This window comes from Morone saxatilis, unplaced genomic scaffold (assembly GCF_004916995.1).
Source record: "Morone saxatilis isolate NCDOM2014 unplaced genomic scaffold, NCSU_SB_2.0 Contig7, whole genome shotgun sequence".
Classification (NCBI taxonomy): Eukaryota; Metazoa; Chordata; class Actinopteri; family Moronidae; genus Morone; species Morone saxatilis.
Window position 1 is genome coordinate 10,131,597 of NW_023340246.1, and position 27,530 is coordinate 10,159,126.

The 27,530-nt window shown below is 40.0% G+C and overlaps 1 protein-coding gene across 7 annotated transcripts in view; it reads left to right on the top strand.

Moving 5' to 3' along the window:
- The window catches only part of LOC118340398 (cAMP-specific 3',5'-cyclic phosphodiesterase 7B-like), a 21,417-nt gene extending 4,808 nt beyond the window's left edge, over positions 1-16,609 (top strand). For 2 of the 7 annotated variants that reach the window (XM_035678333.1, XM_035678334.1), the window contains 11 exons: positions 6,810-6,899; positions 7,876-8,039; positions 8,168-8,231; positions 8,686-8,781; positions 10,372-10,472; positions 11,667-11,798; positions 11,909-12,000; positions 12,484-12,628; positions 12,718-12,814; positions 13,256-13,336; positions 13,450-16,609. In XM_035678333.1, the coding sequence (XP_035534226.1) occupies positions 6,810-6,899; positions 7,876-8,039; positions 8,168-8,231; positions 8,686-8,781; positions 10,372-10,472; positions 11,667-11,798; positions 11,909-12,000; positions 12,484-12,628; positions 12,718-12,814; positions 13,256-13,336; positions 13,450-13,667 (1,280 nt within the window). In that variant the 3' untranslated portion in view covers positions 13,668-16,609. Of the gene's footprint in view, positions 1-2,497; positions 2,571-2,638; positions 3,044-6,809; positions 6,900-7,875; positions 8,040-8,167; positions 8,232-8,685; positions 8,782-10,371; positions 10,473-11,666; positions 11,799-11,908; positions 12,001-12,483; positions 12,629-12,717; positions 12,815-13,255; positions 13,337-13,449 lie in introns of all 7 variants that reach the window. The other 5 variants (XM_035678327.1, XM_035678330.1, XM_035678329.1 and 2 more) reach the window with 5 other exon arrangements.
- The last annotated feature ends 10,921 nt before the right edge of the window (positions 16,610-27,530 follow it).

The following is a 27,530-nucleotide window of genomic DNA, read 5'->3' on the forward strand; positions in this document are numbered from 1 at the left end:
CATTTTTATCAATTACTTGCGAGTGACAACATGAATAAGAATAGTTTCCCTGTTGCTGCTTCGATTGGAAGTATAATTAGGCATCATGAACATACCAGCAACAATTAAAGACGTGCAGCATGTTGCTAGTCAGACTAATTGCATAATCAAGGTCATTAGGTTTGTGTGCAGAGACACAGCTACCGAAAATCACCTCGTTCTTAAAATGCTCACCTCCACTCCCAAATTTAAACCTGGTACAAGGAGTTTTCACTGGTTATGTAACAGTCTCAATTTAGTACTAATGCCTCTAATATGACCTACGCACCTTACATCAGTGAGAAAATTGGCTATTTCTATATAATTATTCCTAATCCCTGTCACTGGTTAGATTCCCCTTGAAATCAATGAAATGAGACACTACCGCTTCTGTCCAGAGGGGCTGCCAGAATCAAGAAAAGAAAAGTTTCTTGTTGCCTGTCATCCATAGTGTTGTCTGTATTTACTCAGTTGTTTAATATGTGAAGACAAAAAATAAAAACAGTCTAAAAAATAGTTTGGTCTGCGGTATGTAGTCATTATAGTCATTTCAGTAGAGTCAGTTCAAAGTTATGTTCACAGCTTAAAGGAAGGATTTGGGTAGAACTTGTTGAACGTTTCAAGTCAACAAGTCTAAACCAGTTCTTGCTGTTAGATTATAGATTTTGCCTGGTGAGTACAAAGTAAGAGACATGCCTTAAATCTCCTGATATCACTCCACCTAACAAGAAAATCATATGTTACACTACAGTATCCACTGCTACACAGCTACAACAAAACAACTATACGTCGAGTTCACAGCCACGCTGAATTTCCACTGAATCACCCTGCTTTACATTATGTCTCACTGCACATTTTCTCACAGCCTCTATCTTTTATCTTAATGCTCTTTGTCTCATGATTTCTTGCAATCAGCTTCTTGTGTCTGATATGTGACGTTCAAGGCTATGTGACTGTCCCTGCCTGTCTGTGCCGCTGTGTGTGTGTGTGTGTGTGTGTGTCAGTACTTCTGTCTGCATGTGACTGTTTCTCAAGGGAACATTTGTCTGGAAAAATGTTATGGTTATAGCACTGCATCCTTCATGATTATGTGCATGTAAAGAGGAACAAATATGTCTCATTTACTTACATTCACTTAATTCTATTCATGTTAATGAATATGTTGTCAGCAGCCACAGGGACGCCTTTGTGACACTGGAGGACAACAGGAAGAGAGTGGTTCAGTCCCAAACAAATGTTCAGTTGATTCGAGTTATACCCGGCTCAGTTAAGGCCATTCAAATCATTTCATTTTATGAGGATCAGTAGAGCACAAACAGTGCAAGATGAGGCAAGTATAAATTCAGACTTAGCGTAAATTTGACGATTTTGTCGTTTTCCTTTCACATTTCCTTTAACATCATCCAAGGATTTATCGTTTCGATCACACCTTGTTCTTCTGCTAGTATCAGGAGTCCAACTTGTGTCCAAACCCAAGGCTGGTTAGTCGCCTGGCCAGGAGAATTCAGAACAAATAAATCAAAACAAATCCGCTCAAGTGTTTCTATGCCAGCGAAGCCTTAACGAGGGGTGACTCACAGCATGTACCTCGTTTTACCTTCAAGCAGAATAAGTTGATTATTCTGTTCTGTCGGAGTCTGCTCCTGTGACATTATGGCTGTGTGCCTCAGAACAAGGCGTTTGTGTAAACGTGTACACTCAAAGGTTAGATAAACCATGCGCACAATTAGTACTGAAACAGTTCATTAATTAGTTGATCAATTTATCGTTTATGTAATTCATTGAACATACCAAAGTGTTGCTGGTTCTCAAATGTTGCTGCTTTTCTCTGTTTTATATCATTGTTGAAAACGTTTAGGTTTAGGTCTAAACAATATAAAAGGGTTGCGTTGGCCCTGGGGAATTTTGATGGACTTCTTTCACTATATTTCATTATTTTCCTTTAAACAATTAATTGCGTAATTGAAAAATCTATTTGTTGTAGCCCTGTATCAAATTCTGATGCTCTTATCTGCTTTTAAATGCAAAGTCTGTACGGAGGTTGAATCCTAATTTTCATATCTCCATGCTGTTTGCTGTGTTCCCGTAGAACTGACCATGACACAGAGTCTGTGTCCATGAACCCAAAGCTCCACAGGCGTTCACACAAATCCTATTGGTCTGCCATCGGCATAGCAGCATATAGGCAGAGTGAGAGAGTGTGTAAGCGAGCTGCGAGCGGGGAGGGGAGGGGCTTCTAGACTCCACAACAACGTTGGCGCGAGTGAGGCTGTAGAGGGGAGAGAGAATGCGGCAGAAGGAGGGAGCAGACCGTCAGTGGCTGACTCTGGGAGAGAGGGAAACAGACGGATTCTCACTTCTTTTTTCTGGCTTTTCCCTGCTTCCTTTCCTTCAGTTTGTTTAGTCTTTTTTATATCTCTGCACTCATTTCTCTCTGTCCTTCTGTCATTCCTGCCACTGATTCTGTCTCTCCCTGCAGTCTCTATTCCTCTGTCCTACATCCCGACTTGCTACTATCTGTTCTCCTCTTCCTCACCCATGGCTACCTGACAGTAAGCTTCTCCTTCTGCCATCTCTCTTCCTTTTTCACCACCATCCTTCTTTCTCTTCCTTCCCTCAGACTCAACCCTGTGTTTACTTTGATCTTTCCTTTCCTTGCACCTGTTCGTCATCCATCTGTTTTCTTTCGGTGTGAGGATGCCAGTTCTGGAGGGGCTTTGGGGCCAAGATCTCAGGATGCGGGACTCTGGTCTTGGTGTTGGGGTCGAAGTTGGGGTCTGTCCAGATGAGGCCCCCCGCTCGCCAGTCTGGGGGCCTCTCAGGATGCCTCCGGTGACCTGCGGGGGCCTGTCGCTGGCCCTGGAACTTCCAGCTCTCATACGACAGCTCAGGGCAGCCTGGAGGGCTCGCAGGGGCGGCCCCCTGGGGCCTGAGAGAAGTCGGGCAAGCCCTTGGGTAGAAGAAGAGAAGGATGAGGTAGAGGAGGTGAAGCATGACATAGAGGACAGGAGCGCTCATCTGGAAGGTAACTTACACATAATACATGTTACAAGTACAATAAAGCCTATACATGTAATTAATGTCTGGTGTTTGACTGTGTATGCTACACATTCATGGTAGAAAGCAGATTGTAATTATTTGTGTATAATTTATTTATCTCTTTAAAATAGTGGTCATGTTTTTTGGCACAGATCATGAATATCAGGAATGAAGGGTTTCTGGCCTTGTCTTCGTATGTATGTGTGATCTTATGCATCAGTTATTGTATTTGAATGTTCAACCATGCCTGGGTGTACATTTTAATTTTAGAAAAGTGTTTGTTTGTGACAGATAATCTTTGATAAGCATGCCTCTGGCCATATGTTTAACGTGTGTGTGTGTGTTTGTATGTGTTGCGGGTGGAGATAAGGTTCACAGCAGTTTAGACCTTGGCAGAGCAGACAGTGAAATGAGGGATTTGGGCTGTAAAGCCCAAGAGTATCCATTAAATAAGCTGTGTTACCATCTGCTGAGCGCAGCTGTACTGATGACACTGACGTGACACCATCAGTCGATCCTCGGCCCGTCTGTTTGGAGTGTAACACAAGACCTGATGATCTAATCTTAAGCTCTGTGCTGCATACATTGATATAATTTTGTTCTTAATGTCAGATATAGGGCTTAAGGACTTCATGATAGACACAAGGACTGAAGCTGTGAAATGTTTTTTGACAATAGTGATCTCATGTGCGCATTTATTCATCTAGTGAAATGAGTATGATGCAGTGACGACTTGACTGATACTGGCATATACACTTGCATAATGAATACATAAAAAAATAAAAAGTTGATAACAAAAATTGAACTTAGCACATATAAATGTTTAATGTGTTTTTAAAAAGTTATGATGAAGTGATGATTCACACTGCGGGGAATTACCTGCGCACAAGCACTGACTCATAGGGTGGAAAATGGACAAATGTACGCTGTTCACTGCCTGTGACTTTCCCTTTGCACCGCGATGACCTCATTCATTTGACAAGGGCTATAGGCTATCTGCCCAATATTTGATTTCACCACATACAACATATGTCAAGACACTGTGAAATAGCTTGTTGGTGGTGATAGTGAGTCATCCTGATATTTACCATAATAAGTACTGAACAGGGCTGAAAAAGATCCGTATTTATAGTATAAACAGACTGAGTTTCAGAGTTCAGCATTTTACCACAGGCCTAAAACACTTTATTAAATCTTCAATTTTATTAAAGTGCTAAAAATTCTCCTTTGTAATAGCAAAACATTGACAGAGAGGTCTTACACTAGATTTTAGTTTTGTACTTGTTTGCCTTTATACAGGTGGGATAATCTAAAATAAACCTTTAAAAGAAGACAATTAATCATCCTTAATTCTTTTTAAAGAAAATATGCCAAAAATGAACTTTTTCAAATGTGACCTTCAGCTGGTTTTCTTAATTTCAAGTGATATTAAACAGAATATCTTGGCTGAATTTGGTACTATCACAAATCCAAAACATGGGTTTTCAGATCTGAGTCTCTGAACAATGCATCAAACTAACATATATGGCTTCTTCTAATGCCACCTATGTTTTATGCACCTGGCGGCTATCACTGTTAAATCACTAGGTAAAGAAAAGTCCCGCCACTGCCAGGGAGTGTACTGTATCTGGACACACTTTATGTATCTATGTATCAAGATGGAGAAGTCACAACTGCAGTCAGCAGGAAACATCCTCTGTCACTGTGTGTTTAAAACTGTTTGTATTTAAGTGTTGGTGTTGGCCATGTGTCTGACTAACTAACAGCCCCAAAGCACAATTTGTGCCGTAAACACCCACAGATTCAAGCGAAGCCAAGTGAACATATTCATATCAGTGCCCCTTGTGTGACTGTGTGTGTGTGTGTGGGTGATCATGTTTTCGCATTTGGAATCAGGGATTTAACCTCATTTGCAAGTGTGTGTGTGTGTGTGTGTGTGCATATGTGCAGTGAGTGTTTGAACGAGGCGCGTGTGCATTGTCGCGTCTTTAAACACCCTTTCCAACTGATTCACGTTTTCATCCTAAATGACCCAGTTCTGCGCCGCACGGAGACAATGACCTATTTACCACAGAGAGAGTTAAAGGAAGAGAAAGGGAAAAGAGGAGAGGGGCGGGGTGCGACTAAAGGATGGATCAGATGGGGAAGAGGGGGTGTTGTTGTTGAACAGGAAGGAATGAAGGATGATAGGAAGGTTGAGGGGGCAGTAACGGAGAGCGATAAGAAGAGACATGAGTAGAGGAGGAATGAAGGAGGGAGTGACATAAAATAGAAGTATGGAGAGATAGCTCAAGTGCAGGAAGAGGGTGGTGAGTGGTTGTCTGTGTTGGAGGAGGGTTACTGCGGTGGTTTTTTTCTAGATGATGTATTTCCTCCTCTCCTTGCCCACCAGCACGCTAGATAAAAAAAGCAAAGAGGCTTTCCCCCTTTTTTCCCGTTCTTGCTCAAACTAGGCCAGCAGGACTCCTCTGCCTCCCTTTAACAGGCTGAGTCACTTCCCCCACGCGGGTTATATTTGTTTGTTGGACTGTAAGATGCATAAATAGGGAATGATGCCACTTTTCCACAGTATGTTTTATGTATATCTACCTAGCACAACACACGCACACAAACACAAGGCAAGATCTTGCAACCCGGGGGGGGGCACAGTGAGCCCGACCCCATTAACAGGTAGTTTAGCTGCTCTCGTAAGCGCAAGTCACAGAGGTGATGTGAATTTGCAACCTCTGGGACATAATACGCTCCAGTTCCTCACATCTGACCCTTAAATTATTCAGTATTCCCATAGTTTTTGGTTTATTCAAGTGTAAATTGCTTGTGTGTGCATGTGCACTGTGACTTAGTTCTGTTGTGTCTTGTTGTCACTGGCCTCAGGGTTTGTGTGGATTGCACATTTTAAACAGAGGCAGTATTCGGTATTCAAGGATCCATGCTGTGCTGCCTTCCTCCATCTGATAGGTGCTCACACAGCAAGGATTGAAACTCAAAAGATTACCCCTGGGACTCTGCAGACATGGAAAGAATTTATATTAAGCATGTCAGACATACATGGGCACTTCAAACAAATGAGTATGACACGCTTCCTTTTTCTTTGCAAGAACACATTTGCCAGCTGTTTAAATGGTGGATATCAAGTTATAGAATGAAACCTTTGTTTTGTAGCAGACGTCCACTCCTGTTTGGTCCTCGGTTACGAAACACTACAGTAAAAACACGAAAAATATATCTGATAAGAACGTATGCTTATGTCAATGCAGCACCAGTCTGATGTTCAGACATCCTCCATAACAGCTGCACTGTGGCATGAAATCCATTCTCCGTGGGCAAACTCGGACCAGATGCATGACGTCTTGGTGATTTAGCGATGTCAAAGATCCTCTTGTTTCACAGAGGCAGATTTAGGAACAACTTAAAATCTGTTTTTATGAGGCCGATTGTGTTGAACATCACTGGTGGGACATGTACAGCACTGGGGAACACTTTGCTCCGTTGTCCTCTCATCACCCCTCTGGCTGCTGGACTCGTCATTCAGCCATCAACCTTTTGCTTGCTGTCTTCCTGTCTTTCCCTCTCCCCTAGTATGAACACTCTCCCCTTCCCCCTGGAAAGATTGATTCAGGCCCCTTGGGGGCATGTCTGCCAAAAAATGGCCACAACAGGACATTAGTAATAACACCAAAAATGTATATTTATTATTTATTCTCTTTTTTCCATCCTCTCCTTTTCCTCTTTCTATCTCTGTCCGTGTGCAGCTGATGGCAGACTGAACACTGGTCATGCTGGTGTGTTGCTGGTTGAGAGACGAGGCTCCTACCCACTGATTGACCTGCGCATCCTCAAAAGTGAGTCTCCAGACACATTTAAATACAAAACAGTATACGCTGGCTATGTCAGCAATCCACTAACACAACTCTCCTCTATTCGTTTATTCTCCTACAAAGTAACTGTTTAGTCAGCAAAAACAGCTACCCATAGCAAAAGAGCAAATAGCAATCCCATTCAAACTTTTACGTGTTTGAGAGAGGTGTTTTGTAAGCCCACCATTGCTGTTGTAAATGGGTGGACAAAATAATAGCAACCCCTGTCAGTACAGTGTAATACAATTCAACAGCCCCTGAAACTGCAGCCTCCAAAATGACCATTAAGTTGAATCAACACCTCTGTGAAACAATTGCAACAAAAGCTGAATGTTCTAACCTTCATGAAGGTAGGATTATCGCAGGACTGTTGTATTAGACTGTTTTAGCTAGGTGTACCTAATAAACTGGCAACTGAGTGTAAATAGATAAATATCAGTTGCTCCAGTGCTGGTGCTTTTTTGATTTTAACATAAAGGGAGGCTGTGAAGTATAAAGAAACATTCCCTTTTTATCTAATTTACTGAAAGCTTATATAATGACACATTTTGTATAATATTTATTGCAAATTAATTTTGTTGATGTGGCTAATAATGTGTGTTGTAGATAAATCAGCATTTGTTTGTACACTGCATCCAACATGTCATGAACTTCTTTGTGAACTTCCTCTGTGTTTTGATAATTATTTCCAGTGGTAGACCTTAATGAAATATGGGATACACTCGTCAGAATCAGAGTCATTGAGCATTAAATTCAGGTTAAAAAGCGTAACACACATCCGTCTACTTACCTGATGGAGCATGATCTTGCAATTATGTGATCAAGACCAGAAATCTTAGTCCTGGGACAGAGCCACATGCAATTCAGGAAATATTAAAATAGTTTTTAAGACGCTTATCTGTGACTCCCGCACTACTCTGCAGGGTTTCTTAAAGAACATTATTTGACATTGTAATTTCAGCCAGTGCCCAGCAGGGGGAAGTAGAGTCCGGCACCAGGAGAAAGATTAAGCGTCTGCTGAGCTTTCAGAGATACTGCCACGCGTCCAGGCTGCTCAGGGGGTTGGTGCCCCACACCCCCGGGTCACTACACCTACTAGACGACGACTACCTGGGACAAGCTGCGGTAAGAACTCTCACAAGCCAACAAATGTGGAGAGGCACAGGCACACAGTGTCTCCAGCTCTCTGTGTTGTGTATGCATCAGCTGTGAACCATAGATCGCTTCTGAAAACACTCTGTCTTTTGTTACAGCACATGCTATCAAAAGTAGGCACATGGAACTTTGACATTTTCCTCTTCGATCGTCTTACAAATGGTAAGACAGCCTTTTGTTATTTTGTTATTAAAAATTGACTAATGTTGTTGTCCCTCACCTACCATATATCTTTACCAATTTAACTATTGTTTGTTATCATATGATGAAATTGTTGATTTCTCTTTGTTATCGTTTCATTTTCAAAAGATTTTAAAGGACCAGTATGTAGGATTTAGTGGCTTTTAGTATTGAGGTTGCGCTCGTTTCTATATCTATCTTAACTCACCCCTCCCATGGTGGCCTTCAGGTAACCTAAAAAGGCAAAAAGCAGTGTTTGGTTCTGGGCTACTATAGAAACCATAGACTGTATTGTTAAAAACACATGTAGTCTCGGTAATGTCACCAATAGGTTTTTGAAGCACTGCTGTGAAGCGTTGTGTGCTGAAAAATGTGATTCTCACACAGTTGACTTACTGCACTAAAAAAAATTCTTGAATGGATTTGTGTGCTGTAGGTAACAGTCTGGTGACTCTGATGTGCCATCTCTTCAATGTGTACGGTCTCATTCAGCACTTCCAGCTGGATATGGTCAAGCTGCACAGGTTTCTCGGTAAGCTGCAAGGAAGAGACTGCCCCACTTTGTTCTCCAGCAAGAAGAATTTGCTTAAATCTTTTAAACCGTAAACCGTATACAACCTTTTTTAGACAACCTCTGTTGTTAGCATAATTTGTGAATTGAATCCAGTAGTTGATGTTCATTGCCTTTAAACTGAAAAATGACATTTACATGCACACATATTCTTTTAAACATTTAAATAGGAGTTAGGACTACTGGTGTATTTACACACAGCATTTTCCCCCAATTGTCACCACTACATAAAAAGCATTTGCTCTGTGAAACGTGCACCCGGCGGCCTTTTTGGCGGGGCAGCATGCTCTCGAAAGCTGAGAAGGGTTTAACTTTTCAGGAAAGCCCAGACTGACGTCAACTGGTTCAGTCATCACAAAAGGGACACAGGGTTTATGTTCCCTGCTATAAAAACAAATATGGATAAAGTGACCATGTGGACTTTGTTGTACTGTAAGTGAATATTAATCCAGTATCCATAGCGTGCTAAATAATACAGCAGAACAATAATGAGCTGTGTGTTGTTAGCTCTGTGCCGGCAATAGCCATGGCTGGAGGCGTTATGTTTTTGAGTCGTCTGTACGTCTGTCTCAAGCTCTAAATTGTCATTTGCCTCTTGTTTACAACAATTATCTCAATGTTTTTTTCTCTTCAAACCTGCTCCCATTAAAGCTAAGCATTCAGCTCCTCAACCCTTTCTTTCTGGCTGAAAGATTGTAACCATACACTCCCTCACTTTCTGCCTCAATCTGAATTTTGAGCACAATTGGAATAATGTGACTGCAGTGTATTGTAGTGTTCCTAGCTAATAGTGATCTTATGAGTGAGTGAGCGAGTTTCACCTACAGCTCATAAAGAGGCTTTGCATCTAAAAATTCCAGGAGAAAACAAAAGCACCACATTTTGTATAGTTATACTCTATATAAGAATCCTTTTTTTGCATAGTAATAAAGTAGTACCAAGTGTACCTGTTTAACTAATACATCAATATAGTGGTAACAAATGTACTTTATACCTCTTATATAACTCCTTCAAAGTCTTCACCACATATATTATACCAGTCTGGACATAGATGTAAACTGCAACTTGCACGGCGGTAGTTTTAGTTTAGTCCTTTACTATGTGCTTTTTCCACACACAAAGTACGAGGTGTAAAGACAACCTACAGTAACATGATTATTCTCTACTTCTCATTGGACAGTGGTAAACGAGAGCTAATAATGTTAAATTGGTTGAAACGTAAACTTTAAAACGATCAATTGATTATAAATGTTTATGTTGCATTATCACCTAGGTACATTATTGTGGCTTCAGTTTGTTTACTAGGCCTTTTGCAGTTATTGGTCAACATATGCAATTTGAAGACATTTTAAACGCCTCTGGGGGAATAAAAACAGGAAAACCCCTGCTGTGTAAACTGGATTATGCTTATTGCACATAAGACTCTGCTCTGATAATCAAATGAAGACATGACAGATTCAGCAGTGTTGCAAAAATTACATTAAGATCAGATAAAACATGTGAAAGCTGAGATTGCTTAATAGGGTTTAACCTTGTTCCCTGTCTCGCCAGGCATGGTGCAAGAGGACTACCACTCCCAGAATCCTTATCACAATGCTGTTCACGCTGCCGATGTCACTCAAGCCATGTACTGCTACCTGAAGGAGCCCAAGGTAATAAATAATACTGGATTCACATACACACCCTCCCTGCCTCTCTCCCTCTCTCTCGCACACACACACACACACACTAACTATACGGCTTCTCCTTGACATGTCCTATTAGTGTGTCTTCCTGAAGGATAATTCCTGCTCACTTAGACTCGACAACACTTCCATCCACAGCCTGGAGAAATCCCCAAAGCCCTCTGACCAGATTAAGTGTCTCTGCATCTTTTCCCTTTATTCAGTAATTGCTTTTGTTCCCACTGTTGCTCTGTAAAGCACTTTGTGATGCACCTATTTTGTTAAAAGCACTTACGCAAATAAATCGAATTCAACACAGCACACATGCGGGTGTGTTCTAAATAACACACACTCACAGTATGAGATATCAAGCCAGCTGCTTATCTGATCAATATACCACTTTGTCCTTTACTGACCTTTAAGCATTTATCTTCACCCTGTGACTCACACCTAGCTCTGTTATTAATTAAAATACATACTTTTGAGGCGCATTTGAGAATGGAGGCACCGTTTGAGGTCAAATAATTTAATTTCAGAGGAAATCTAATTATTTTACCAATTTGTTATGTATTTGGTATTTATAAAATTATCCAAAATGTGTTCTCTGCTGTACTGAAATTAAAAAAGGGATCTAAATAGAAGATCAAAACAGTCAGAACCTTCCTTAATCCTAATGTACAGTGTAGTTCGTAAGTATTAGGACAGATGTTTTATTTCTTTATATATAATCAGCTCAACACTCCAAAACAAATTTGAGGACTTTAAAGTCCTCATCTGATGATCTCTCTAGAAATTGTAGCTGTTTTTATCTAGTATATCCCTCCAAGGATTAAAAGAGTCCTACACTGTTCACCAATACGGATGCAAACACCCACAAACACACTTACAGCCTGAAAGTCTGTGCTTTAACCTCACAGTCGTTGTGTCATTCGAAATATAAAAAAATTAAAAATCACTTTCTTAATACCTACTGACTTCAACTATCTTTGTATCCATCATCATCAAGAAACTGACAGGGTGACAATATTGAAGGAACTGGATACTAGTCAGGATAAACGCTATAAATTCAGCTCTGTATGCCGTCTGTCCTGATACTTTGTTTTAAGTTTTATTTGAAATAAGTGCAAGTGTCCCTCCTACATAAGAACAACTATTACCCTGTGGTTAATTCGTGTGTTGTAGCTGGCGGAGCAGCTGAGTCCTCTGGACGTGTTCCTGGGTCTGATGGCTGCAGCCGCCCACGACGTGGACCACCCCGGGGTCAACCAGCCCTTTCTCATCAAGACCAGACACCACCTGGCATCCCTCTACCAGGTACACACGGGTGTGCTGACGTTTCTGTCGCTGTGGGGGTCAACATGTGCCGTAGTTTTAGCACTGACTCTGTTTCTAACACATTTTGGATGTCACCTCATCCTCCACAGAACACGTCCGTGCTGGAGAGTCACCACTGGAGATCCACTGTGGGCATGTTACGAGAGTCAGGACTGCTATCCCATCTGCCTGCTGACATGTCGTAAGAACTCCCACATAAAGAGCCTTACAGACAATGGATGTTAGGTTTATTTTTACAGGAACACATTAACCAGTTGTAAAATAAACTTGTCAGTGCTGTGCAGTAGACAAACTATGTAATGTCAGCACTGACTGCAAACATGCACACCCAGAAATTCAAAAAGCTAGCACCTTTACACACCCACACATAACCACACACATCAGCATGTTTGATTTGGTAAATAAGCATGCAGCATTTGGTATCATAATCTCCTTTCATCTAGCAGCCTCCACAGAAAGGTCAGAGGTCAATTATAGAACACCAACGCAGGAGTACTACATTTAGCACATAGCTGTAAAAAGGCAGTATAGCCCGTGATAATTTACTAATAAATACATTCCCAAAAATGAAGCTGTTGCTAGGGTACAGGTTGAATCAAACATTAGCACACATTAGTGTTTTGTTTTTTATTTTGGCTCAGTGGTGCCCCCCTCTACTCTGCAGGCAGGACATGGAACAGCAGCTGGGCTCTCTCATTCTGGCTACAGACATCAGCAGGCAGAATGAGTTCCTGTTGACCTTCAGAGAACATCTGGACAACCAGGACCTGGACCTTCAACTGGCTTCACACAGGCACTTTATACTGCAGGTACGCTGCACACCCACCAGACACTCAAACATTCTAACTTTAACATGCACTTCATGTGTGAATCTCTTTCTCTCTCTGTTTGCCTTCAGATTGCTCTGAAGTGTGCGGACGTCTGTAATCCGTGTCGGGTTTGGGAGCTGAGCAGACAGTGGAGTGAGAGGGTGTGTGAAGAATTCTACAGGCAGGGTGAGCAAAGTGTCCACTCAATTCAAATCAAGATGAAAAATAAAAAGAGGAAAGGTCATTTGTGTCTTGTGAAAAGGACTGCATGTACCACTTTTAAGCCACAGCTTAATGTTTTTTAAATAAATACTTAAATACCCTCAAAATGATTGTTTGTTCCTGCAGAAATTACTCAATTGTATGTTGCAGTTGTTCATTATTAGGACCACATTTCCCACAAACCCCCTAACTTTATGTTAAAAGATGCTAATGCTGTGTTCTCTATAGCCATTACATTTAGGGTTCATTTCCTTGAAAAACAAGGCTTTGGCACTTTGGCAGATGTCAGGCATTATTTAATTTTATTTCTGAACATTTTTATAATAGTCTGCATCAGCATCATCTTTTGTTAAGGCTTCTCTCACATTCATGTGGTTTTCTGAAAGTTGGCTTTTAACCTGACAGGTGACCTGGAGAGAAAGTTTGACTTGGAGATCAGTCCTCTGTGTAACCAGCAGGCGGACTCTGTCCCAGCCATTCAGATAGGTGAGTACACACATGCATACACTAATCAGTTTATACTCTGCCATCATGAATCTAAACCCATGATGTTCCTCCACTGATTTGGAGATGATCCGCCTTTGTTGTGTTTCTCTCAGGGTTCATCTCTTACATCGTGGAACCTCTGTTTGAGGAGTGGCACCGCTTCACCGAGCCCAGCCTGCTCAGCCAGACCATGATGGGTCACCTGCACAAGAACAAGGCCCGCTGGAGCCGCCTACGATATGCACACACACCTTCAGACACGCAAACACACTCCCATGCAGAGGAGCCTGAGCCTGAAGGAGGCGGAGGAGAGGGGGAAGACATCCCTTAATCCTTCTCGTGTTTCCTGAGGCATTTCATCTTCCTTTGCGAACGGAGGAGAGGAGTGTGTATCCACCTCCTTGTTTGTCCTCCTGCATATTTTCTCCCACTGCAGGTTGTTCACAGGCCCCGAAAGTGGGAGCCCTAAATGGGAGATGGCTTGGATTCATGTGAAATGGCTCCCTCTGCTGGAGTGAAGGACTGAAGCCCTGAAGGGACAAAAACAAAGAAGATTCATAGTGGGGCTGATGGATGGATGGATCTTAGTAAATATATGCCAATTTGACAAAAAAGTCATGCCTTTCTCTCTAACCCTGTGATATCTGCTTCAAAGTATCTGAGAAAAGCAGGAACAGAATTAAAAGGTTATGGCTGATGGCAGAAGAGGGATCGATGAAGACAAATATTAATCTGTTTGCACAATGCTGCTGGAACAATAAAGAAATGAAAAAGCCAAAATGATATACAAGTCAGCAGGGCGGTGCTGGAAAAGATTACATAAAATATATGAAATAAAAGAGAAATATATGAATATATCCACTATATTATGCTTTTTAAACTTTTAGACAATACATACTGTATTAAGCTCTTTACACTTTTTTCTCTTTTTGTATAGCTTGCACTTCTATTGGATGCTCTTTCATACAAGTGTCTCACTTGTCTACTTTTCACTGAAGTGCGTTTTTAACTCAAGCACTAAGGTGGTATGTCAAGGTACTATAACTGTACATCGTATTCTGTTTTAATTGTGTAACCTGTAAGACTGACTAAACTGACACATACATCAATGACTGATGCAAAGTGGCTTCATATGGATGTTTTTAGACTGATTTAGCCATTTTTAAAAAAAGTGTTTGTGTTCATGTAATGTTATAAACAGTATAATCTGTACATACTGTGACCTCAGCACTTCACATGCCAAAATCTCAGCAATGTATCAACCTTTCTACTGGGTATGGATATCGGGAAATATAACGTGTACACTGGTGTTACCTTTGTAACAACTTAGTGGGTGAATTTATTTGTCCCGTAACCTCACTTTACAAGCTCATATACAACAAAGCCTTAACAGCAACTTGGTCCGTCCAACACATTTTATAATGGTGTTTTTTCTGGACAAGCTTTCTTACACCTACAGTTTCTGCCTGTTTCTCTTCAGCCATACCAGCAACACAGTCATTGTACTGTAGCAGCTTATTTCCTGTTTCATCTTTCCCCCACTGTCAGGGTCAGATTGGGTCTTAATGCCCTTTCAGCATTGCCAAGGTGCCAATGTACTGTTTTGACACATTAACTCACTGCTCTGTTACCTCTATAAGGCGTTTATTACTTTCTTTGTTGCACTTGCTGCAGCTACTGTGTGCACTGTCTTATGTCATGAACAGACTTGGGCCAATTAGTAATTGCAAATATCTCTAATACTAATATCAAAGAACCTATATCCTGCAGTGAATATCATGGCAATTAAGATGTCTGTTACAAAAAACGTTCATTATTAAAAATAGAATTCATCGTCTTAAATGTTACTTTTATATCTGCAACTGAGTAAAACATATAGAGCTGATAAAACCTAAAACTAAGTATATAAAGTATTTGTAAATACTACTTGGTCCAAGTGTAAGAAGTACTGATAAAAAAAAATAATATTTTTTTTACCACTCTGCTCTAAATATGTATAGAAAAAGTTGTCACATTTAAGATTCGCGTCTGGTATGGTCGAGGCTGTGTACACGGTGCTAACAGAGGCCCAGGCCCCACGTCTTCCCTGACATGTAGAGGAATAACCTTAGCTTTATGATTCTAACAACCCAGCCAACACTGTACACGCAGTATATCCTCCATACATCACAGCTCAATACATATATATATATATAAAATTAATTTCTTTGACAGTTTAAAAAAAAAAAATATATATATAACCCTTTTCTATGGGGTGCCTCTATAATATTTATCTATATTTCTGGTAATTAATAAGAAAATTGTTCATATGTAGCCCTCCATTGGCTTTGCTGAAACTCACACTAAACTCTGTAAGTCTGCTGCTGTAGTGTAGACCGAGTCGAAACAGGAGGCCTCAGGCTGCCTTTAAATACCTCTCAGAATCAGCACTGAAACAGGGTCACTGAGCCATACTGGTTTCACTATTAAGTACAAACATGTCCTGGATGTGTTTAATAAAAATGTGTATGCCAGAGTGATTATTATTCTAGACTCACAATAATTATCATTGTATTAAAACTGTGATGGTAAAAAAGAAACTGGTACAGTAGTTTCCACCATAAGATTAGACACAAAGAACGGACAAAATTCATGCATGTTCAAGAGTAGCCACTGTGTTGAAGCAAGTCACTGAGACTGATGGACCATTTGATAAACTGAACGTGCCGCTGTGGAAAACAAATCTCACCACAAGGTCCATCTAGCAGTGGCTCTGGAGCTTTCCCTCATAATCCCAGTTGTCATGGAGTTGTAGATGTTCACCTTTCCAATTTCTCCAAATACTTTAAGCACTTTGTTGGCTTAAAGGTTTGTTCTAAACCAGCAGTTGGTTTGTTTTCTTCATCAGCAGGTGGAATTTGCCATCTGTGTAGGTGTTTAGATTTCCGTACAGATAAGTTACTAATAGCAGCAGAGAGCTATAGTACATGCCAGCTACCATAAGGACTATTGTCGAAAAGTAATCTTCTGCTTAGTAATTTGAATGAAACCCTTCAAATAAAGCCTATGCTATCTAAAATGAATACTGAGATTAGTAACCCTAACTAACAGTGCACCTGAGTTATTAAAGTTGTTTGCACTATGTTCATCAGTCAATCCAAACAAGTCACACTGAATCTGAATCTCTGTATTTTGGTGTTTGTGTGGGTCATCTGACATCTTGACTGTATATTTCTGTTCTGACAACCAACCTCTGAGCACTGTGAACAATAAAATAAATAGCTAAATTTTCAAGAACATGTTGCAACTGTTTGACCACTAGAGGGCAATAAAACCATTTCAGTAATATAAAATCTACAGGAGACACCATCACTCTTCATGCTAGGGGGCACATTATGGGTGCCTCTCCCTGTTGCTTTGTTTACAATATACATACAATAGTGAACCTGTGAATCAACATGATCTTCTGTGATGTAAGCATGCCTGGGGGCTATTAGCTCATATGTAAACAAAAAAAAACCTAGAGAAGAAATACAGGTTGAAATCAAACAGCACAAAGTTGCGCTTAGTTGTAGTTTGCAGGACAAACAAGGGAGAACATGAAGCTGAATGAGTCACAATGTTGAATCATGAAACTATACCTATTTAAAAAAGAAAAAGGGAGGAATGTCCGACGAAGGGAAATAAATGATAAGAGAATTAATGGGGATTCAGTAGAATAAAGAAATGTGAAACTAGTGCAAATACAGGGTTGAAAAAGGGAAAGCACGTAGAACGAGAGATGGCCTGCTGATAGTGTAGTGAGGAGAGAAGTAGTACAAGCAGCCTGTGTTTCCCTCATTTGCATATCTCTGATTTGCAATGCAAAACGAGGCTTGTAGATTGTGACAGACGCAGAGTCCACTTGTGATTGGTCACCTATTCAAACTCATAACATTGTGCTGTTTGACTTCTCTAAACTTTATCTTATCGGCCTGTTCGATTGCTACAACTCAACGTTTTCCAGTGCTCTGGGCCTTTTTCTTGGTGTAATGCTTAAGGTAGATGAGAGCGTACACGTTCCAAACAAAATAGATAATAGTTGTGTTTTTGAGCACCCAGATCTGTTCATCAGAGCACAAGAATAGCTCTAAAATCTATTCATGCTGATAATTCTGTCTTACCGTCTTTCTGTCTCCCACTCAAACACACACACACACACACACACACACACACACACATACATACACACACACAATTCACCTCAGTCAGTCAGTACTCATCCAGCATGTGTCACTGTAAATATTGACACTGCAAACAGAGCCCCCTCTTTTGCCTCTTAAATGTCATCCGACCACTCCCTCTTTAAAAACATGCACCCCATCAGGTCATCGTGCGGGATAACAATCTCCCTCCAAAATGCAAAGTTGGAAAAGATGGCTTTTTTCTTTTTAACACGTCTCACCAGTATCTGTGTGAGAGTAACACGGATTACACAGAAAAGGTGGAGGTACAGAAAATGTCACGTTAAGTCTGGAGGTGACACCTTACTGGCCTCACTGCTGTGAGATAAAGATTTACGTCTGTGTATAGAAAGTGAAAAATGAAACTTGTGGTGTTCACAAGCTGTGTCTGTCTCACTATGTCTGTCTGGCTACTGCACTGAAAGGGTTAATCTTCTGTTGTTAGTCAGTATCCTTGCTATATTTACTGTATATGCTTCCTTTCTTTGCATTATCTTTCTTTCTTTCTTATGAGAAGGATATCTATCTCTCTATCTTTGTCCTGTGCCACTTACATACAGTACATAATATACTGTATATTCATATAGATCAGATCAGCTATTCTATTTTCAAGTTTAAAAAAAGAGGAACTACTGTACTGTACTGTAGTGTGGGAGTAGGGCACCCGTGTCCTTTTTGCACAGAGAAACAAAGTACTCTTAAAAAAAACTTTTATCAATCTAAGATACATCTGGGTATGAATCGAAAAGTTCCCCCTTGGTTTGCACTGTTGTGACCATACAGCAAAAAGAGCCAAAACAAGAAATACTAAACTTACATGTAGCCTTAAACGTCCAGTATGTAACATTTAGCAGGTTCTATTGGAATATAATGAAATGTAATATAATATTCAATAAAGAATGAACTGTATCCACAGAGGGAGCGGATCCTGTTCTACGGAGGACGTCATGTTTCCACTGCAGCTCTAGATAGGGCCTTTCGCCTTTTTCAGGAGTTTCGAAGCTACCATAGTTTCTCCTACACGCTTGGAAGGCCGAGCTGTATTAAAAGGGTTCTTCTTCACCTCTTATGCGTACAAGCAGTATGTAAATATATATATATTTTTCATTTTGAATTGAACTCAAGGTCACAACGGTTGCTGCGCCACCACCACCTCAGTTAAACCCTGTCTACCACAGTGGGTTGCACTTTATCACTAGTGACACATTTTGTAGCTATAATTGCTTTCTCTATCACAAAGTCACATGGACTTCCTTACTAGCAAGAATGAATAATTCATCTCATGATATTTGAATATCTACTGTTTCAAATTGTCTATATATTCAACACTGTATGTCCAGTGTGCATAGGACAGGGCTAGTTCCGCATACTATGCATCTTTAACTGCACTTTTATTAATTCTATTTGTCGTATGTGTTGTTCTTTTATGCAGTTTTCTTGTTTTCAGGCTCAGAATTTTAAAATGTATAATTGTAGGTAAATATTGGGAAATGTGGGTTTAAGTGGTTAATAACGAAAAGTCAAAAAATGAGTAAGAAAATATGAACGTGAGCTCTGACCTCAAGACAGTGATCATTAAAAGGAAACTACAAACACTCAATACTCAAAAATCGATGATAAAAGTTTTGCATTATGATTTATACACTGACTAAAATTCGTTGTAAACTATATTTTGGCGGGTTTACACTCCACTACATCCCTGCATTTGAGTGTCTCTGAGTGTCTCTGTGCAGCAGGTGGTTTCCAAGCAGCACTCTGTGTTGTGGAATGACTAAAGCGTACACTTAGGGGAAATAAAGGGTTAATTTGTCATGCAGTATTGAGAGCTCTGACACCCACACATCCACAAACAGTGTGCAAACAAATATGTACATGATCAATATCCAGGAGAAAACCTGTTTGCACCTCTGACTTTGTGTATGTAAAGGCCTCTTATCTTACTTTCTTAACCCCTATCTCTCTGCTGACACAACCCGCAGGTACTGTCGAAGCACACCTGCCACATTTCAACCCTAGTCCATGTCTTGTGTGTGTGTGTGTGTGTGAAAGATGGACCGTGAGTACTGTACATCTGAGCACAGTCATCTGTGTTCATATTTTCATTGTGTGAAGATTTGTATGTTTTTGGAGGGTTTAATAGATGCGTGTGCATACAAATTTGCTGGCTGCTTTCAGCAATTTGCATACTGCAAATTAATGTAAGAATGTGTGGGCAGACAAGAAGGCTGTTGGCATACGAAATGTATATGATGCATTTGGGTGTTTTTCAGTGTTTTCTGACCATTTGACACAAGTCTCAGCATCAGATTAATATGCAAGTTGCTTTAGAGGGATCGCACTGAGGACCTGGTTTGATTTTTATGTCCGAACAGAAGGTGCAGCAACCTGCAGTGACTTGTTATCACACACAGTGAGAGTGTTTTTGTAATTTGTCACAAAAAGTGGGTTGTATGGTTTCCTGTCTTTGTTATCTTGATTAAATTTATAACCTGGTAGTGACCTTTGACCTTACCCTACAACCCACTAGGGGTGGGCGAAACCACAAAATTTGGTTTTGATCCAATTCCAAGTAGGGCCAAGATCACTGATATCAATACCAACATTGATACATTTTATTGTTAAAAGCAGCTAATGTACCATCACTTAAGGGAAGGGAATATGATGTATGTAATGTATATTAATGTAATTCTGAATATATTTTAATCACCACAAAATACTTAATCACATGCATGTTTAAAGACAGTTTTTGATAGTGAATAAAGAAATGTTCATTGTGTGAAGGATTACTGCGCACATACTCACAACAGCAGCAGCAGAGATGCAAATACTGCAACTAAGAAGAATGTTCACGTGCCCAGGATGTCATCAAACGTGATGGATCCATTTTTTTTGTATGGATCCTACACTAGTATCAATACTCAAAACAAGACTTTGCATCGCTAGTATCGATACTTCGTAGTATCGATACTTTGGGGATCGATCCGCCCACCCCTACAACCTACAAATTTGTTGCTCTTCCCTTTGTGGGGTTGAACAGACAAACAAACTAGATTGGATTGGATACTCCAATTTTTTATTACTGCAGTATTGAGCTACTCAAAAGAGGGAAATAGAGCTGTCAAAATCATGATGTAAATATGCAGGATAGTAATTCTCATGATGCAACTGAATAGTAAGATCCATTATGATGACATTATCAGAGTTATTTCTTTTTTTTAAACTGTACTTGCTCCACTAAATTAGTAAAGTTCCCTTTTAAAGGCTGTTAGTGAGTCTTTATTATTAAACTGTAAACTGTTTTTCCCTTTTTATTTTTTTCTTGTTGGCTTCAAATTGAAGACCAGAAAGAAAAAGAAAAAGAAAAAGTTAAAATACTTTTTATTATGATTTTTACTGTTATTAATGTCTCAATGTTGCTGGTAACAGGGGCCTGTTTTATTGCATATATTCACATGAAGACAAATGTCCACTGGTTTGTGCAATTCCACTTTATACCCACTGAGGGAAAAGCAGCTTCCTCTAAGTCACGTCTCCACTTGTTATTACAAGTACAGTCCAACCTGCTCGGCCTGTTCCACTGGCTCTGCATCATTAGTCAAATCATATTGTTATCAAAGTCACAATTATATGGGCTCAGTAATATTGTTGCTGCTATAAACAAAGCGTTTAGTTTTGGATTAATCCATGCGTGCCAGTGTTTATTTTGTCTAGATTTGGGGGATCTGTGTGTGATCTGTTTGGGGTTTGCACGGCCAAATTTTATGGTAGGGGTGTTAAAAAAAAACCCATATAATTTCCACCTAGAGAGTTTCAAATTAACCTTGTTTTTTTTGCGATTTGCATTAGAGATTCATGATTCTGTTTTTGCAGAGAGCTGTGTTCACGTTTTCAGCATTGATAGGAATACCCTGAAGAAAACTGTGATATTTCTTATTCTGAGGGATTTTCTCCTGCATGCTAAATTGATCATCTTTGAACTGATGGTAGACGGGCAGCCAGCGCAGACAGCTTAAACAGGAGACTGATATGGAGCCTCTGGAGAAGCCTACAGAATACTTAATTACCCAAAATAGAGTAAAATTTGCTTAAATAGTATTCTAACTTGAGGACCAAACAGGCTACAGGGCAGGCCCACACATTTGCATAGTCAAAATGTCACCTAGTCAATTCAAAGAGGCTCGATTCACATCAAGGCAGCGAGACTTTTAGAGTGATAAGTTTCCCTTGAATTTGTTTGTTTCCAACTCTTGGTTCAGCAGATTTACATTACTGTAACATAAATGTATAAATGAACACATATCTGTTTAAATTTAAACAAAGAGTATAATAGTTGTTTTCAGTTTATTTTTGGATATCCAGAATGAGTCATTTATACCAGAGGTAGCATGTGTTCAGGTATTGCAGTGATATCCAAGGGATACTCCAGAGGAGCTCGGCTAATAATAAAAATAGTTAGCTTATAGTCATTTATAAAGAAATTATTAGCCTACAGTAACGTAGAGTAATAGTTAAAATTGTAAAATAGATAGAACTGTGGGGTTATGTTTGACAAATGTTGGGAATCCCTGATTTTACTGTAACTATTACTCTGCTCATGAGCAACAGAAAATTCCAATATGCATCCTGCAAAGGGCAGCAAGGTCTTGACCCCTCAAGCATCAATTAGCAGAAAACGCCACATTTCCATCACAGTATACCTACAAGCAAAACAAATGACAATGACAACACTTCAGGAATCTGCCCTGAGGCGGTGTTGGGTGAGGTTAAATGAGAATATCAATACAGTGTTGGGTCTAAAATCATTTTGAATGACGGCACACATGTGTGCATGAAAAGCTTGCTATAATGTTCTTGTGTCTTTGTAGCGGTTTGAAAGTTCTGCATGCATGTGTGCAGGTGCAACGCATCTCTTTGTGTAAATCCATTTAACCAATCCCGAAAGTCAGAACGATTAAGCATTTATAAGCATGTCCATTAACTGCGCAAGCTATCCTGTAATCCCGATTGACCTTTTTCTTGGAAGTGATTTTGGAGTCTCCCAGGAGAAGGGGAATTCTGGGGGAGTTTGCTCTCCAAAGTTAAACTCCTACTTTCCCATGCATCTCATTTGACTGGCAAATTTCTATGCAAATCGGCTGTGGCAGCGAGTTGGACGCAGGGAGAGGTGAGTCTACAGATTGGGGTGGGTCAGTTCAGATTTGTGTGTATGTGAGAGTGTGGAGAGAAAGAGGGATTCTTGCTTGCGTGCTCCATCTTGCCCTCTGAGATCACTTATTGTCCCCACAGCTAACAAGAGTTTATTTGTAATAAAATGTACCCGGGCGATACATTATATTCTGCATACAAGACTGGATTAAGAGATAACACAAGCCTGTGTGTGAGAGTGTGTGTTCATTGGTTGTCGTGTTGCATCACAAAAGAATGAGTGACACATGTGCCTTCCTCTTTTTAGTTGCAAAACAACTCTCTTCTCGTTCTCTCTCCTTCTGCATGTGTGTGCGCGTGTGTGCATCTTTCTTCATTCATATGCAGCCTCTAGTAGTAAGTAGTGCTAGTAGTGAGAACTGTGAGGAAGTTGTCACAAAGAGGGGAAGTGTGTAGTAAAAATATGTCAAGATATGTCAAGTATTGTTCACCTCATTGAGAGAGAATTTCCCCTTTTTCTTCCGTGTATTTGCCATAGGGCATGTGTGTGTTTGTGTGTGTATTGTTCCTGCATTTATGTGTGTGTGTGTGTATTGCAGAAAGATGGATGCCCTCAGCGCTCCACAACTGATGTGACATACGCATAAAATGACTGGATATTGCTTGTGTTGTCGTTCCCCCTGCATTCAACTTCCTCCAACTGAGTTCTCCATGTGGTGATTATACCATAAAATAGAGAAAGGTTTCCCCTTTTTTGACCAAATAGCTTCCCAGTACAAACTAATTTAGTTTTTATTTTCACTTCCCAACAACACACACACTCCTAAATACTTAATTTGACCTTTATTGACCTTGCCCGCTGGCAAAGAGAAAAAAAATTGCTGCAGTTTACGTCACCTATGTGAAAGGCGGCAAGTATGCATGTTGGTGTATGGGAACATTTTAAAAATGTGTGAAATAATAGCGGAAACAGAAAACACCTCCTATTATATGTGAGTGCGTAAGTGTAATCGTGGTTAGGTCACCGTGTCGCTTGCATCACAATGCATTAGTCTTCAAACGCACATGTATGCATGCGTTTGTTTTTGTGTGTGTGTCTGAGTGACCCAGGAAGCTTTGCTGCGTCTCTCTCATACTCTTCCCCCAGCTGATATCGCTCACTTCCCGCTGTCTTCTTCTGTCCACTCTCTCTGCGCCCGTTCGTTCAAATTCAAGTCCAGGGAATAATATGGTTTCCTGGAGTTTCCATCTCCACATAACGGAAGCAAAAGGACATCGGCTGTTGTGTTATCTCAGTGTAAGTCTGCATCTGTTTGCTTTATTCATTCTTGACCTCCTTGTCCTTGGCAAGGAGGTCAAGAAGCATCCCACTTTACACATGTCCAGGAGTTTAGACACATCGCACACAGATACCCTAACCTGTTTCTATGTTTTCCTCTCTGATTGGTTGTCTGTCCTCATGTTATCTTGGCTGATTTTTGACATTTTGACCCAAACCAAAAGCTGAAAGCATTGTATGCTGCTCTGCCTCTCAAATATGCCTATATCTATGTGCTTAAATTTAGGTTGAAAGCATCTGACAATTATCCATCAATGGCTAACGCTTGTGATGATTTTGCTCTTTAATGTGTTAAATTCAGCAATGACAGGCTCATTGAGAATTGAGAAATATGGCCAAAAGCAACCAGGATAATGTGTACCAGGTTTGGCTCACAGTCTGTAAGGTTGACTCTGGTTATGTTAACATACACACACACACACACACACACACAGACACACAGACACACAGACACAGGAGTTCTTCCTTGTTTTCAAGCTAATCCTGTTTCTTTTTCTCTTTCTGGGAACTGGGAAAAGGAGAAGAGGAATGAGGAAGTTCACAGGAGACTTAATGTTCTTTTATACTTTTGTTGTTGAGTTTTGTTGTTTAAGATGTGTCCAAGTCATGTTTTAGATACTAAGAACCTTTCAGACACAGAAATGTTTTCAGAAACTTTCTATTTGCAAAATTAAAAGCCAGCACAGGCACCTAAAAATGTGTGTCTGTGAAATGACTTTCATGTCTGTATATAAAATTGTCTCCCTCAAAGGTAACAAAAACACAACAATTCTCACTTCCAAGTAATTATACATAATGAAACATACCTATTTCATTTCTGCCAATAGATCCTCTTAAATGTTACACACTGGACCTTCAACTACCTCATTCTTTCATTTACATGAGCACAGTTGTGGTGAACATTCTAAAGTGTTCAAAACAAAAGGGTTCATCCTCTAAATTTTAGTTCAATCTGCTGATCAGATGCCTGTCTCCTAGAATGTATTATTTATATACAACTAATATGTAACAGCAAATGTGTATTCTATTAACATAATAAGAAAATGTTGTTAATTAACATTAATGTCAAGACACAAAAAATGTTAAAACTGAACTTATCAGTGACATGTCCGCTACATATTTCATTTGTTTCCCACCAAAATAGGCAATCTGGCAGTACTACTACTCATAGTGATGACAGCAGATGACTTGAGACGTTATTGATTAACATTTAACAGAAATCCCGGTCTTTCCCTAACCTTTACTGAAGTGCTTTTGTTGCAAGAGTCTGGAAGCAAAGCCTGCACTGTGGTGTGACTGTGGTGTACTTTGCACATTGTTCCATAAATGTAATGTTTCAAAAAACACTGAACACATGCATCCAACAATTTCTAAAACTGACAGTCCACTTATATATATATTCTTCTTTGCTTTTCACAAAAAGTAGTCTCTTATCCACTTTCAAGAAGGTATATTAGGCCTACTTAGTGGGAGGTAAATCAGTGTATTATAAGGATTTTTCTTTATTTCAGCCATTGTTCCACATGTATGGGAACATTCATTTCATTATTCTGTGCAATAAGGGTTTGCATGCATTTTACAACTTCTTTAACTTTTGACGAAAAATATTTCATTTGCTGTATTAAAAATATCCTTTAAAAACCATCATAACACCACCGTCTACAATTACTATTAATGAACTAAATGCACACACAGCTGGAAAGCATACTTTCCTTTCTCACTGTTGTTTTCCCTCTCTGCAGATGACGCCACTTATTGAAAATCATGTGACTTCAGGAGAAGTCCTTTACTTGACTTGACTGGTAAGTCTGATTAGTGCAGTCTGGCAGCAGATGTACAGTAGAGACACAAATGTATTGGATCTTTTTGATTATTAATACTGCTTTTATTATGACGGTTTTATCATCTGTTAAAAACAGTTAAAGAAGTTAAATATTTATCAACTTTATTGAAGTTAATCAGGCAGTTGCAATATTTAAATGTAAATGTCTTGCTTACATGGAAAAGGTGCAGAGATTACTCCGTATCAAGAAAAAGGTAAATAAATAAAATAAAAAAAGATTGATAAGGAAAAGGAAGAATGATTAAAAACAGAGTGATGCAAGAAAGGAGCAGAAGAGAAATATAGTCAGAGTGAAATAGAGCTTACATGCTGTGTACAACCAAAACCCCAGGATCCGGCTGAGCAAGAAAAGGCGAGAGTTTCCTAACACTGCTGCGAGTCCTGACACGATGCCGATGGTGACACCAAGTCCGGGATGGGATCGCAGAACAGTGAGTGAGACTAGACCCAGAAAAACGGGATTCCACGCTCACTCCCTGCTCACAGAGCAACATACCTCTCCCAGAGTTTCCCACGAGAAAAACCTCCGGCGTTTTTCGGTCTGAGTAGAAAAGAAAAAAAAGGACAGGAGAGACAGGGAGATAGATGTATAGATACAATATGGAGCAGCATGGGAAAACTGGGGGCATGTTTCGGTGTGTTACAGGTGTGAGGGTCTGACAGCAGACATTCAGACGGATTAAGTGTGAGTGCCATGAGAAAAATTGCTAGATAGGCATCAGCTGGCCGCCTCTGGGCCACAAGGTTGTTAGTAAGTTGTGTTCAGCTTGGTGATAGACGCTTAATGCCCAGCGGATGCCAAGACAACACATGAGTCAGAGTTAAATCCACCTTTGTGGCTGTTGGACACAATACAGACACATTTGTGCAAAATGCCAGGGTGTGGTCCATGTCTTGCCTCTTCCATCTCATGTGACCCACCAATATACATGGAATTGCCAGTGACGTGACATTTTTTTCTTCTCTTCGCTCTTTCTCTTTCCCCTCTTCCTCCCAAAGTCTCCATCCATCGCTTGCTGTCTTTGTGAGGAGGATACAGTCATAGCTGTCAAACCTGTTCTTCATTTATCAGCTGGATCTGGAGGTTTTTTTTGTTCCATTGCCACCTCTTCCTGCTCTTAAGGAACATACAGGGGGATGATTATGAGATAAGTAAGGATCTAAGTCACTTATTAGACCTTTAATCCCTGTATATACAGTGTATGCCACATAGTTTATGTACATACTGTTCAAGCTGGTGTTGACAAGCACCTGTTCAGCTCAGATGCCCTCAAACAGGATTACAAACTGTGTCTGACCCTGACCTTTGACCTCCCTGTGGAGGGAGCAACTGAAACAAGAACTTTGCATACAAGGAAAACAACTTTGCAACATTGTGGTGACATTGTACTTTTAGAGCAAGTAATCTTTTCCCACCACTGTTACAAATACAACAATCTAAAAGTAATGCATCCAAATTCCTACTTAAGTAAAAGTGCAACCATATTAAATATTACAAGTAAAGGTCACGCAATCAAAGTTTTGTATGTACTTAAAGTGTCAATAATGTCAGCTTTCACAGTAATATATTTAGCATATTTCTAACTAAAATATTATTACTGAGCCATTAACATGAAAGCAGTCTTTAACTACTTTTAACAATGCATCCTATTTTAGAAGCGGCTC